Below are 14774 nucleotides of genomic sequence, written 5' to 3'. Positions count from 1 at the left end.
TTAGTTTATTTTTGCTTGCGTTTATTTTTATTTTTTTATTTTTTTATTACACGAGACTATTATTCAAATTACAACTCATATTACATGAGACTATAACTGATGTTTACAAACCATACTATTACTGGGACCAACTTACATCAATGTTAATGGAGCGCTGCCTAGACTTTAACCCTCACAAATATTCGAAGGATGTCTATTTTTCACACTTGGGTAAAGGAGAAGACTGTCTTCACTCAAATTTAATTAAGAAAGAAAATACTCTCACAATGCACGTTCTCCTTGCGTTTATTTTTGTTGATAAACGCAGGCCGAGTGGCTTTGCGTTTATTTTTGTTGATCTAAAGATGTGCCTTTTTATATCTCCAGTATTTGAAATTTGCAACCATGCACGTTCTCCTTCTGACTGCACATGATCTGATCCATTATTTGTCGCACCCGCACGCATTGCTAGTGTTGTGAAATATTTTGCAATTGGTTTTAAAATAGTTGCGGCGTTTTCATTTTCCACTTTTCAATTAATTGCTTTGATTTGATATTGTCTCTCTCAAATTTGCTCCATAATCCCCTCTTCTAAACTCTTTACATTTGCGAAATTCCAAATTTCTAATTTCCGTATTCGTGTTTATATATGGATTGTGGTTCCATCCATTGCTGCATTGTTAGTTTCTAAACAGAACTAAGGTTAAAACTAACGTAAGAACTTTACCTTATTTTTGTTATATTGATAATTGCGGCAACAAGAACAAGTCAAACAACTTGTGCCTATACCATAATCTTTTTGGATTTTTGTTACTGACAATTACATAGTGATAATGTTATAGAAACAAATTGTTTGTGATGATAAATTTAAGAAAAGAAAAAAGAAAAAGAAAGAAACAAGGATAAAATGAGTTATTTTTGAGGAAATCCAAACCTCAAAAAATATTATTGGCACTTTCAAGGATAAACTCCCATGGTGTTTGGTTTGACGAAAGGAAAATAGAAAATAAGAGAGAAAACAAGAGGAGGGGAGTGGTGATGAGAGTAAAATAGTGCGAAAATCAATTTCCATTGTTCGGTTTGACATAGAATTTGAGAGGGGAAATAAACTAAATATTTTTTACTCGGGCATATTTGAGTTTTAGTGTTAAATTCTCAATATTAATTGGTAAATATAACAAAAATAATCAAACTATAAATTAATTTAATCTAGAAAATAAACTAATAATAAATCATTTAGTTTTATATTATATTTTTAATTACTTCATTATTATTTTATAATCGATTTAATTAAGACTGCACAACTAATTATATTTAGTTCAAATTAGTTTTTAAACATATGCTTATTGAATACAAATAATGTGATAGTCGACGTAAATTTGAAAAAAAAAATACAATAGTTAGTCCATGGATTGTCAACGATATTTGAATTAAATAACAATATATATTGTTATTTCTAATTCCATAGAGTTGTAGACTGGCTCACAATGATGCCGTTGGCAGTGGTCGTGATCGTGAAGTGCGCCTACGGTAAAATTCCAGCTACCGTAAGAACTTTACCTTATTTTTGTTATATTGATAATTGCAGCAACAAGAACAAGTCAAACAACTTGTGCCTATACCATAATCTTTTTGGATTTTTTGTTACAGACAATTACTAGAATCCAATAGTGATAATGTTATAGACACAAATTGTTTGTGATGATATATTTTTTTTTTTAAAAAAAAGAAACAAGGATAAAATGAGTTATTTTCGAGGAAATCCAAACCTCAAAAAATATTATTGGCACTTTAAAGGATAAACTCCCATGGTGTTTGGTTTGAATAAAGGAAACGAGGGAATAAGAGAGACAACGAGAGGAGGGGAATGGTGATGAGAGTAAAATAGTGCGAAAATCAATTTTCATTGTTTGGTTTGACATAGAATTTGAGAGGGAAAGAAACTAAATATTTTTTACTTGGGCAAGTTTACCATTTGATTTTTAGTGTTAAATTCTCAATATGAATTGGTAAATATAACAAAAATAATCAAACTATAAATTAATTTAATCTAGAAAATAAACTAATAATAAATCATTTAGTTTTATATTATATTTTTAATTACTTCATTATTATTTTATAATCAATTTAATTAACACTGCAGAAATAATTATATTTAGTTCAAATTAGTTTCTAAACATATGCTTATTGAATACAAATAATGTAATAGTCGACGTAAATTTGAAAAAAAAAATACAATAGTTAGCCCATGGATTGTCAACGATATTTGAATTAAATAACAATATATATTGTCATTTCTAATTCCATAGAGTTGTAGACTAGCTCACAATGATGCCGTTGGCAGTGGTCGTGAACGTGAAGTGCGCCTAGGGTGAAATTCCAGCTATCGTTCCCAGTGACAATCTGGCAATTGCAATGTACTGCATTTTTTTTTTCAAATAGTTTTATCATATAATTTAATAAAATAAATATAAATTGTTTGCATTAAATTGTTTCAATTATTAATTAAATCTTAAACTTATTTAAGATTAATTTTATTTGGAAGATAATATTGGTATTTTTACATTAGAATAAGAGAGGAATTTGAAATTCTTACCCATTGATGAGAATTAAATTCCTCCACTTGATCTTGATGGAAGTTGAACTTCAACTGTTCACATTGGGTGGTGCAACTGAACAGTGAAAAGTGGGGGGAAAAAAAATAATTATTTTTCTCTCCCCCAATCCTCTATCACATTAGTACAAAATTCAATCCCAATTGGAGCATGTTCGAAGCTCCAACTATTTCAACCCAACCTGCAGTTTAAGATTAATGAGGATGTGGCTGCACTGATGAGGCCATATGCCAGCGGAGATGCTCCTTAACTCAGATTTTAGAAGGGTCCGGCAATTTGTTGCTCCCCCGAAAAAAAAAAAAAAAATCATCATTTAGATGGATCTCTACACCAGCCCAAAAGCCCAAGTGTAGGCCCATAGTGTTTGGAAAGCCCTTCGTTGGGACTGGCGGATTAAGCAGCCCAGTTCCATTGCATAGAATCTTTTTCCGAACTTCTGACTTGTCAAATGTCAAGGGTATGTATAGTAGTCGAAAATTCTTGTAAACATGAATTAAAAGAATTTTTTTTAAAAAAAAAAAAAAAGGTGGAGATGATAGTTTATATAAGACTAAACGATGAGCAAAGCAATTATGGATGACAAATTGTAGTTCGCCACATGGTCAAATTAGTTACAAGAATCGAATAAAAAAAAAATTGAATATTATAATACGAATAAAGAATGAAATATTGAAATGGAATAATGATCCAAGTTGGTTCAGGGTTGGTGGTCCGCCAAATGAAAAATCGTCACTTGAAAACAAAAGGGACCACTTTAAAATAGAGCCAATGCCAAAAAATCATGGACCCATATGAAATCATCTCCACAACTTAAACAACCCAGAATTTGGCCAAAAAAAAAAAAAAGAACAGTTGTTACTTGTACACTTTCCTGTTTCCACTATTCCATTCCCTTGGCTTTGCGTCGCTTCGCTTCATCTAAAAAAAATCAAACACATGCAAGTCTCTCAGTCTGGTGGTCCGGCTATCCAAAATCCAAAATCGAACGAACCCACTTTCAAATCGAGAACTCTTTAATTCATTTCCATAATTCAAAGACTGCTTTTTAAAAGAAAAAAGGTGATTTCGAAAAAGGGGCATAATCACGCTATGTAGCATCTGATTTTAGATGTTGGTCCAATAAGGATGGGACATATCGCCATGTTGAGTACATCTATATATATATATATATTATTTTATCGAACATCAATCAGTCTGATCTCCTAGGGGCCGGCGCTGGGTGGCCCCCCTTAGCACCTTAGTGTTTGATCCAAATCCAATTTTGTTTTTTTGTTTCTGCATTGCTTGATCAAAGCTCCCGCTTCAAAGATTCACTCATGGATTGATGATCTTCTTGCTCTCTACTCTGAATATTTGCCGAGAGATATGGTTGCAGAAACAGTGTTGAATCACAGAAGTATCGCCTTTTTTCTCTTCTTTTTTTGTAAATATTATAGTACACATATCATTTAAAAATCAATTAAAAGATAAAAAAAGAAAAACACAAATTCATTTTATAGATACTCTCTATATGAAAATATTATAATTACTGCCATTGGCTTGGTCCATTGCCGTCTCACGGAGTCACGGTTCAGATAATATGTATGCAGGGAGCTTCTCATTTGTGAACGCTAAAATATGTATTTAGGACATATTTGGTTTGAAGAAAATGGGGGAAAGGAAAAGAGTGGAATGAAGTGGAAGAGAGAAGAAAAGAATGGAGAAGAGTAGTGAAATTAGATTTTTTTATTTTTTTTAATATAAAATTTATAAGGAAATGAATTATAATTTTTTTCTTTAGATAAATTTATCATTTACCTTAAATATTAAATTATTTATATTAATAATATATATATATAATGAAATATCAGTCTGGTGGCCGGTGGCAAAGATCCGGTGAAACGTTCGGTGGCGGCACAACAGCCGTACGGCAAAGTCCGACAGTGGTCCGACGACTTTCCTATGGAGGTCCATTTATAATATTAAATCAACAAAACAATAATTAATAATGGCATTAAACAAGTTAAAAAGTTGAATGATAATTTTGAAAATTTTAATTTCTAACATAAGAAAATTTTAAATTCTTCACTGCTTGGTGTAGAATTCAAATTCTATATTATGATGAATATTAAATTAGAATGGAAATTAAATTCTTATATATTTTGTCAAACCAAACAATAGAAATAAAAAAGAGAATTTAAATTACTTTCCTCTACTCCATTCTCTCCTCCCAACCAAACATCACCTTAGTGTTAAGATATACGCAAATACGAACTCTCATAGACTTGAAAAAAAATACATTAAAAAAATTTGTCTTTTAACCACATCAACATAAATTTTGTATTTGATTGTCCGCGCATGAGAGACTCTTACACGCGCACACGCACACATATAATTGTTTTATTTATTTTCTACTGGGAACTTTCACTTTATTAAAATAAAAATGTTATTAACAAATTAAAAAATACAGTTTTTTTAGTATTAAAATATGTATTTTTTTATATTTTAATGACATTCTCACCTTAAAACTAGAGAATGACTCCTCTCTCTCTCTCTCTCTCTCTCTCTCTCTCTATATATATATATATATATATACACACACACACATACACACATGTAGTAATAATAATAATAATAATAATAATAATATCATTCTCTAGTGCAAATGTTTACATCATTTAAAATATGGATCGGTGTATACAGCGAATTCCTATTTTAAAATATGTCGATATGTATACCAAAAAATAATTTTATATATGTAGTCATTATCTAATAAAAAATCTCTTAAATTATTGAAGTAAAAGATAAACTAAAAAATTAATGAAGCACACACTCTAATACAATATATTTCATCCTTTAATATACTGAATATGTGTTTTTCTTATTTTGTAGTTTATCCCTTATTTTAACAAAGTAAAAATATTGCTAAAACACAAAAAATATAGAGGGCATTGTCACTTTAACAAAGTGAGAGAGAGATAGAGAGAGAGAGAGAGAGAGAGAGAGGGCTAGCAAAAATTGACATGATCCATTACTCGACACGACAAGAATAAATGGGTATGAGTTTTCAAATTTGATATGATTATTACATAAACTGCGTCTGAGTTGACACAATTTTTTTTCTTTTTGGATTAGAGTTAAAGTTCTTAACTCATTTATTCAGTTAATGACACGATTATATTTTTTATTTTAAATTAATTTGTAGGTTATTGTTATCAAAACTCAAAATATTATATATGATTCTCTCTTTCTTTTTTTTTATAAGGATGAAGATACACACAATATTTCATTTATAAAATTTTATATTGATTTTAGAATTTCAATAGTATAAATATGTAATATTTTAACGGATATATATATTTTATAATATCGATGTGCGCACGCACACAAACATATAATATTTAATGTAAATTTTATTAAATATATAGATATTAAGTGGATTATTGAGTAACTCATTTATTTATTTTTTATATTGAGTTAGAATTTCAATATTTTAACAAAATTATTAAATAAATCGTGCTTGGATCAACTAAATTTGAGATGACACAAGTAGGATTTGATGATCCGTTTATATATATATATATATACACACCACCTGAATAGAAACTGACATCGTTAATTGAAGTTGAGTATTCTCGTTAATGAGTCAACTCGACTCATTTGCCATTTTTGTTTCCCCCTGAAAGGGGTTCATCTGCAGCTTCAAATAAAATAGTTTTAAGCAACTCAAGTCTTACATGGAGGGGCAGGGGGAAAGAAAAAAAAAAGGCAACTCAACTCATTTATTACCATCCTTTGTTAAAATTATTAATAAATCACCATAGTCCTTATACAATCAAGCAAGTTCCCCACTGCAATGAAAAAATAATTTTACAAACGACAGCAATGAAAAAATTAATTTTGAATATTCTACCTATGAATTAGCAAGACATATTATGGAGGAGCCTGCTGCAGCAAATATATTTAGGTTTTAAGTAGTTGAGGGGCGCGTTAGATATTTATTAGGGGGCGTTTAATCTCACTTTCACTCACCCTAAGCGACCAACATGCCCATTGAAATTTGGGTAATCTCGTGCGTGGCAATTGGAATTCTCTGCTTTTGAATATAAAGAAATAATGAATAAATTAAAATTATCAGCATAAACAAAGTTGTGAGTTGGAGAATATTCATTCAGGGAGGCTTCCCATGGCGACAAAAATACCCTTGGGTTTTGGGTTTCCACGTTATAGGCTGCTTTAACAGCACATCAAGGCATCATCCTACTACTTTATTTTATTCCTGATTAACACATTAATTAATTATAACCCCAAACCCATTTCCTTCTGCTCATCAGTCCTTTTCACGCACTGCCGTTTACCCACAATAGTATTTTAATTAATAATTAATCGGAACCGGATTCTGTTCCTTGACTTTCTCTGTTTGCATCCCGATCATTTATTAGCTTCCTTCCTTCTTCGGTAATATTTTTCTCCAAAATAAAATAATTTCTTATAAAGTTGGCTTAATTAAAATTTTCACTTGAAATTTTCACATATTCATTGATTTTGTTTAATCTAATGGTTGATATAAGACCATTAAATGTATTATTATTATTATTATTATTTTTTTACTTTGAAAATGTATTATTGGGATAGCATATGTGTCGAAATATATAGTTTACAATAATAAGAAAATGAGACATTACTTAAATAGGATTGTTATGACATAACTTGCATGCTTAGACTCGTAACATCTCAAAAAAAATTGAAAGAAAATATATACCAAAAAAACACGATGAAACTTAAACATCGATGCACATGTGTGAGAAGAAAAAGTGATTTAATCTTGGAATAATGGGTGGTTTCCCAAATTAATATATATATTTTTAAGACTTTTTTTTTTTTTTCTCAACGAAACAGATTAATTGATAGACTATAATAATACAAAAAGCCTGAATCGAGTGCTCCTCCATTCCACTCCAGTCGTCACTTTCTGTAAATGAACATTGAATCAAAAAGTTACTTTTTGCTATTGAGAGTTGAGACGTGAATGGCATTTTGTTTTATTGGCAAATATCACAGCAAATTATTATTTTATTTCTGTAAGAAAAAAAACATAAAGAGAGAGAATGAGGAAATACCGGGATTGTCCATGTGTGCAAGACATGCGGCATGTGTCCCGGTGGGCGCATTTTAGAGATTCTTTCTCACGGTATCCAATAAAGAATAAAGCATTAAGCTAGCAAGGGTACAAAAACCACCTTGGCACCCACCTCCACAAATCTCTCTCTCTTTTTTTTTTTTTTAATTTTTAAAATTATATTTAGTGAATAAATTCTCTCTGCACACCAATATATATTTTTTTCTTTTTTTTTGGGGAGAAGAAGAAGACCACCAAACCAATGGGTATTGTTGAAATTTACCATCCCCACTCACTAGCTCCAGTCTAGCTTTGTTGAAATTTGGGTTGATATTCACGTTATGCCGCCAGGGTCAAGAATCAACCAAAATTTATTAATATTTATTTTTGATAATGCGATGTTTTGTATAATTATATTTATTTATTTATTTATATGCTAATTTTATGATGTTAATAAAGCAATGGATGGGGCCATCGAATGATCACTGTTATTGGCCTGGCCATTTTGCATTATTGTTGGATCTGGCGCATCTTAGCAGAACAGACAGACAGGTCCGTTGGTCTAAACTCGTAAGTCTAACTAACCACGCCTGACCGGTCCGTGACTTAAGTGGCCCTATCTAATTGGTTCTTTTTTTTTTTTTTTTAATGGTGTTTTACATAAACATTATTTTGTACGGGACTGAATCGACACATGCCTTCTAACAGAAGGCAACAAATAAAAAAAAATTAAAAAATCTTGCATTTTCATCAAAACTTTTAATACGAACGAATCTTTTATTATCAATTAAATAGATCATAATCCACTTGAAATTTTTCTGTACCATCCCAATTTGCATAATCCATCGACCTACCACTAACAAAATATAATTACCGTGAATTAAAAAACTGTTAAATATCCGGCGCACGTTAGCATCGTGGGACCTTGTCCGCAGAAACTTTTAACAGAACTTCATAATTTTCTTTTTCGTGAAAAAAAAAAAAAATGGCGAAAGCAAACAAAAGGCAAGACAATCAAAGCACGTGACCTGCCAAACAAACAAGTTACTGCAACAAAATTTTCTTTTTGCAAAAATCGACAATAGACGACATCCCATTGTTCCTCTCTGATCAATGCCTCACACCCCTCTTCACCCTTCGGTCCAATCACTCATTTTAATTGTTTAATTCCATTTACGTTTTACACTTCAATGTAATTGTAGAGCAAGAAAGAATTTTTTTTTTTTTTTTTTTTGGTTTCCCATTAGTTACTGTGTCTGTGGCTGCATACTACTTGCATCTGTATGTGTGTTATTTTTAGCCTTTTGCTTTTTGCCTTTGCGTGTGTTGGTTCTTTGCTTTCTGTACTAAAGTGAATTTCATTTTACTTGCTTTTGTTTTTTCAAATATGTTTCCGTTTTGTGTTGTTTAAAACTAGAAAAGCAAAGAAGATAATGAGGGAAGTGGAATCAACAGCAGAGTGAGAAAGAACAATAACCAAAGATAGAAAGCAAACAACACAGTTGCACAACCCACATGGATCACCCCAAAAGCCATTTAGTAAACCAAACTCAGATCTCTAGGATCTCAGAATTTCAGGCTTGATGATGATACCTGTTTCTTTCTCGAGAAAATTCACTTTCTTTTGCTCCTTGTCTCGGCCCGTATAGTGCCTCATTCTACTTTGTTTCATTCGTTCTCCCAAACCTCTCTCTCTCTCTGTCTCTCTGTTTTATCTCTACTGGAAACATTCAAGACACTGTTTTTATCAACTGGGTGTCTGTTGTTTTCCATTCTTGAAGCGTAAGCGATAAAAAGTTCTTTTTTTCTTTTAAGTTGGTTCTGATTCTGAGAGGGAACTTTTTTGTTTTGGATAAGGCAAAGCAAAGAAAAACATTTGACAGTTCACCTCATGTGAGAATGGCTGGTGATAATAGTTGTGGAGACAGAGTGATGTTACTCGACTGAAAATAGACTATGGAAATGAAGAGTTACAAGTTTTGGAGGGTGGGATTTTTGGTTTTGGCATTGATAGATATTTGTTATGCTACTCTTTCTCCTGCTGGTATTAACTATGAAGGTTAGTTTTTCATTATTGTTTCCCTTCTCTTTGACGCCTATTATTTTGTTTCTAAGTTGAACTATTTTTGTTCTTTTATGAGTAAATGCTTTGGTGCACTGCAAGACTATCTGAACTTCTTAAATGTCCTTCATAATGATGTCTTATTTAGCACCCACAATCTTTTCTTTAGTTTAACACTGTTTTGGCTGACAAAACATGTTTATGTTATGGTAAAGAAGGCTAAGTTCCTTCGTTTATTAATTGTTTTCCATTTAAATTGGAGCAGTGGTAGCTTTAGTGGCCGTTAAAAACAATCTACATGACCCTTATAATGTTCTGGAGAATTGGGATATCACTTCCGTGGATCCTTGTAGCTGGAGAATGATTACTTGTTCACCTGATGGCTATGTTTCTGCTCTGTAAGTTGTTTGAATCTCGTTGTATCACAATTCTTCCACTTTCTATATGAGGCAACTTCTAACTGATGTTTTCCTTGCTTTAAACAGGGGACTTCCTAGTCAGAGCTTATCTGGGACCTTATCACCGTGGATTGGAAACCTCACCAAGTTGCAATCAGTGTAAGTAATTACCTCCATGCTTCTTGTTTTGGTTTTGAATTCATCATTCTTATCACTTTGATATTTGTAGTTTCCTCGTGAATTTTCAGTTTGTTCACCTACTGCAGAGCCAATATGGCTGACGTATTGCTCATCCTTTGCATAAACGTGTAGGTTACTGCAGAATAACGCAATTTTGGGCCCTATTCCTGCTTCACTTGGGAAGTTGGAGAAGCTTCAGACTCTTGATCTCTCCAACAATAAATTTACTGGTGAAATACCTGACTCATTGGGGGACCTTGGAAATCTGAATTATTTGTAAGTTTCAGAATCCTTACACTGCTTCTCATCTTGCATCCTTAATTAGCATAAACTTTGTCCATCTTTCACATACTGTTTACGCTTGATGTTGATTCTAATTCCTACATGTTTTATGTTTTTGGCTGAGCAAGTCAGGCGGTTGAACAATAATAGCCTTACAGGATCATGCCCTGAGTCTTTGTCCAAGATTGAAAGTCTTACTCTAGTGTATGTATGATTAACTTCCGCACATGATTACTTCCTAGTTTTGCTGGAAGTGAAGAAGTGTAATTCATTGTTACTTCAGTATATATAAATTATTCACCGCTGAAGGTTAATTCTGCTTGTAGGGACCTTTCCTATAACAATCTAAGTGGTTCTTTGCCTAAAATATCAGCAAGAACATTCAAGTAAGCCATTCTTTCCTTGTTCCAAAACTTATTTGTTCTTTCTACAGATTGTTGTATTAATGGTTCTATTATTCTGATTCTCTCTATTTTCTTCAGAGTTACAGGAAATCCTCTGATTTGCGGACCGAAGGCGACCAACAATTGTACTGCTGTCTTTCCGGAACCTCTTTCCCTTCCGCCAAATGGTCTTAAAGGTTTCTGCTACATAGCCTATCCAGGATTGTTTGATTTTTTTACAATATTCTACTCTACAACCTTCTGATGAAATATTTAAACTGCTGGATCTGTGATTTCATAGATCAATCAGACTCTGGGACGAAAAGCCATCGTGTGGCTGTTGCTTTGGGTGCAAGCTTTGGTGCTGCTTTTTTTGTCATAATTGTTGTCGGCTTACTTGTTTGGTTGCGTTACAGACACAATCAGCAGATTTTCTTTGATGTCAATGGTTAGTTTTTCTCTCTTTCTTTTGCTTTGCTACATGATTAATGCTTACATTCTCACAGCACTTTTATGGTCACACACACACACATGATATATTGCCCAATATGATCATTCGTGTTTATAATCTTTAAGCACAACAAGAAATAGATTCCTAATTCACATATTCTAAACAGAGTGAGTAGCTAACAATTACTAGAGCCTGCTGTAATATATAATCAATATTTGATGGTGAGTGTGCAGAGCCATGTACACGCTTTTGGGTTTGGTTGACTAGGACAAATGATTATAACCCCATAGAAAAGCTTTCATAGCTATTTGTAAATTCTTCTGGGTTTATGGCTGTCTTCACAAGTGAGTTATTGCTAAAATCCTTGACAGAAGCATAAGTAGTTATGCAAGCCGTAATGACGTAGCCCCCTTTGAATGCAAATCCCGCTGTTGGGTGGTTAGCTGGGAACGTTATTGGTACTATATTTGTCAAAAAAATTAAAATTTTTTAATAACACTAAGATCTTTGATGTGTTGTTGCAAAACGTTATTAATTATTTTAAGTCCTCATGTGTTGTTGGAGCTTTTTAAGTAGTTATCCTCTGTTTTAAAGTTATTTATGTTTGAAAGGAGCTGTAAATGACTTGAAGACCAGGAGACTAAGTAAATGGGTGCTTAATTAAAGTCTACAAAGTTACTAAAATGAGTGAAGAAAGGTTGCCGTGCAGATCAAGTTCAGTTAGCAAATCTTGGATTGTGAGATCATCTCCATCTCCCTTATTATTGGAACTAAAGTGGACTTCGAAGTTCGAACATAGTTAATGTGCATAAGCATCGAATTATCCACTCTCCATTAACAGGCGCTTCTGTTATCCATGCTTTCTAATCCATGACATTTTAAATTATAATTCATAATATAATTAGTTAGTTGCATTGCAATGAACCATTTTTTGTCATCCACTTATCCACGCTTTCTAATCCACTATATGTTGTGTGGCAGATCAATATGATCCAGAAGTGTCTCTGGGTCATTTGAAAAGGTATACATTTAAGGAGCTCCGGGCTGCAACTAGCAATTTCAGTGCAAAAAATATTCTAGGAAGAGGTGGATTTGGGATTGTATACAAGGGATGCTTTAGTGATGGAGCTTTGGTGGCTGTTAAAAGGCTGAAGGACTATAATATAGCTGGGGGTGAAGTCCAATTTCAGACAGAAGTAGAGACGATAAGTTTAGCTGTCCACCGGAATCTCCTCAGGCTCTGTGGTTTCTGCTCTACTGAAAATGAAAGGCTTCTTGTTTATCCCTATATGCCAAATGGTAGTGTAGCATCAAGATTAAGAGGTTAGTTTGCTGACTCTTACAAAATTTATCTTGGGTAGGTTATAAAACAAACTTAACAGTTTCAGACAAAGCTCTGGTTATCTATTTTATATGAAACAGCAAGCAGCCTCTTAGTAGCTGCTTTCTGTGACAAGAATCTCATTGGTTATCAAATCGCTTGCCCAATGAATCATAGTGCTTAAATTTCTAGAAATGGATTTTGCTTATACTTCTTTGAAGTTTATCCACTAATTTATCTTCATCGGCTCCCTTTTCAGTTGGTGAAAACCCTTTTTCGTTTTTCTGTTTTAAGTGTAAAATTTCAAGCAGTTAGTTATTCAACTTTTGTTGCTTGAAAGTAAAGGTGAAGATTATACAAACAATTTTCAACTTTAGTAGGTAAAAATTTTTCCAGGATCTGATGTCTTCCCTAGACCCTAAAATAATTAGATCTGCTGTGGGTTGCAGATCACATTCATGGTCGGCCAGCTTTAGATTGGGCAAGACGGAAAAGGATTGCCTTGGGCACGGCAAGGGGTCTGCTTTATTTACATGAACAGTGTGACCCCAAAATTATCCACCGTGATGTCAAGGCAGCCAACATTTTGCTGGATGAAGATTTCGAGGCAGTTGTCGGAGATTTTGGATTAGCAAAGCTTTTGGATCACAGGGATTCCCATGTAACCACAGCTGTGCGCGGCACTGTTGGCCATATTGCTCCAGAGTATTTATCAACGGGTCAGTCTTCAGAAAAGACAGATGTATTTGGGTTTGGGATCTTGCTGCTTGAACTGATAACAGGTCAGAGAGCTTTGGATTTTGGACGGGCAGCAAACCAGAGAGGTGTGATGCTTGATTGGGTATGTTCTCATATTCTCTCTAATCAATCAAGTTTGGATATGGTTTTAAATCTTCTCTGACATTTCTGTTTTAACTTAATATTTATTTTAGGTAAAGAAGCTCCATCAGGAAGGAAAACTTAGCCAAATGGTGGATAAGGATCTGAAGGGAAAATTGGACAGGATTGAACTGGAAGAAATGGTTCAGGTGGCCCTTCTATGTACTCAATTTAACCCTTTGCACCGCCCAAAAATGTCTGAAGTATTAAAGATGTTGGAAGGTGACGGTTTGGCCGAGAAATGGGAGGCATCGCAGAAGATCGAGACACCAAGGTACCGGACTCATGAAAAAAGATACTCAGATTTTATAGAAGAATCTTCACTTGTGATAGAGGCAATGGAGCTTTCGGGTCCTAGGTGATCCTTACCCTCCATTATATACCGCACCACTCATGCTTCGAGCCTTCATGTGAAAACATTATGAGATTGCTGTTGATAGCCGCTGCATGCCAACACGCCATGTATTCATCTGTAAAAAAGTTAAAAGAGGAAATTCATGTATAAGCTTCTTGTTCTTTGTTGGAAAATTTATCCAGTTGATTGAGCTTCTTGTCACAAAATTTTGGTATGTGTTAGATATACAAATATGTAGAGTCTGTCCAAAAAGGATCTTTTGTATAGTTGTTGCCTTCTTTTCTTCGCAAGATTGCAGCTTAAGCTTAAAGTGAATTTCTCTATAGGCATGGCTCTCTGTGTTGATTTCTTGGAGAACCTATGATATGGCAGACCACTGATATGTTGATGAAACAAATTTCAGAAAAGATATTTTTTTTTTTTTTTTTGAAACTGATTAAGCATCAGGTTACTGTATTATACAGATATATATACAATTATTATGACAGCAGGTCATTACATTGATATTTACAATCATATATATATACATGGGACTTAAATTTCAGAAAAGATTTGAGTTTTAACTTTTGCTTTTAGCCTATTTGATACTTCCTCCTATGCGAGTGTGATAATTTTTAACGGGCTAATTTTAATAATCAGCATATGAGAGAATATTTCACGTACTTTCTTTTTGCGTTATCGCTATGATTTATGAACTTTTGATTTTTTTTTTTTTTGAAAAGTTCAATTCCTTTTTATAGATAGTATTTATCGAAGAGATCTACAAACATA

The 14774-nt window shown here is 33.1% G+C and overlaps 1 protein-coding gene across 1 annotated transcript; it reads left to right on the top strand.

The window, feature by feature from the left end:
• The first annotated feature begins 8746 nt into the window (after positions 1 to 8746).
• Positions 8747 to 14326, top strand: LOC102627677 (protein NSP-INTERACTING KINASE 3). Its single transcript, XM_006483842.4, has 11 exons — positions 8747 to 9751; positions 10020 to 10152; positions 10240 to 10311; positions 10465 to 10608; positions 10747 to 10818; positions 10941 to 11000; positions 11097 to 11194; positions 11299 to 11445; positions 12430 to 12771; positions 13219 to 13610; positions 13702 to 14326. Exons 1-11 carry the CDS (start codon positions 9649 to 9651, stop codon positions 14008 to 14010), a joined length of 1872 nt encoding a protein of 623 aa, XP_006483905.1. The 5' UTR covers positions 8747 to 9648; the 3' UTR covers positions 14011 to 14326.
• The last annotated feature ends 448 nt before the right edge of the window (positions 14327 to 14774 follow it).

Source organism: Citrus sinensis, chromosome 4, assembly GCF_022201045.2.
Source record: "Citrus sinensis cultivar Valencia sweet orange chromosome 4, DVS_A1.0, whole genome shotgun sequence".
Lineage (NCBI taxonomy): Eukaryota > Viridiplantae > Streptophyta > Magnoliopsida > Sapindales > Rutaceae > Citrus > Citrus sinensis.
The sequence above is the reverse complement of the archived record's forward strand: the minus strand, read 5'-3'. Positions and strand labels throughout refer to the sequence as shown.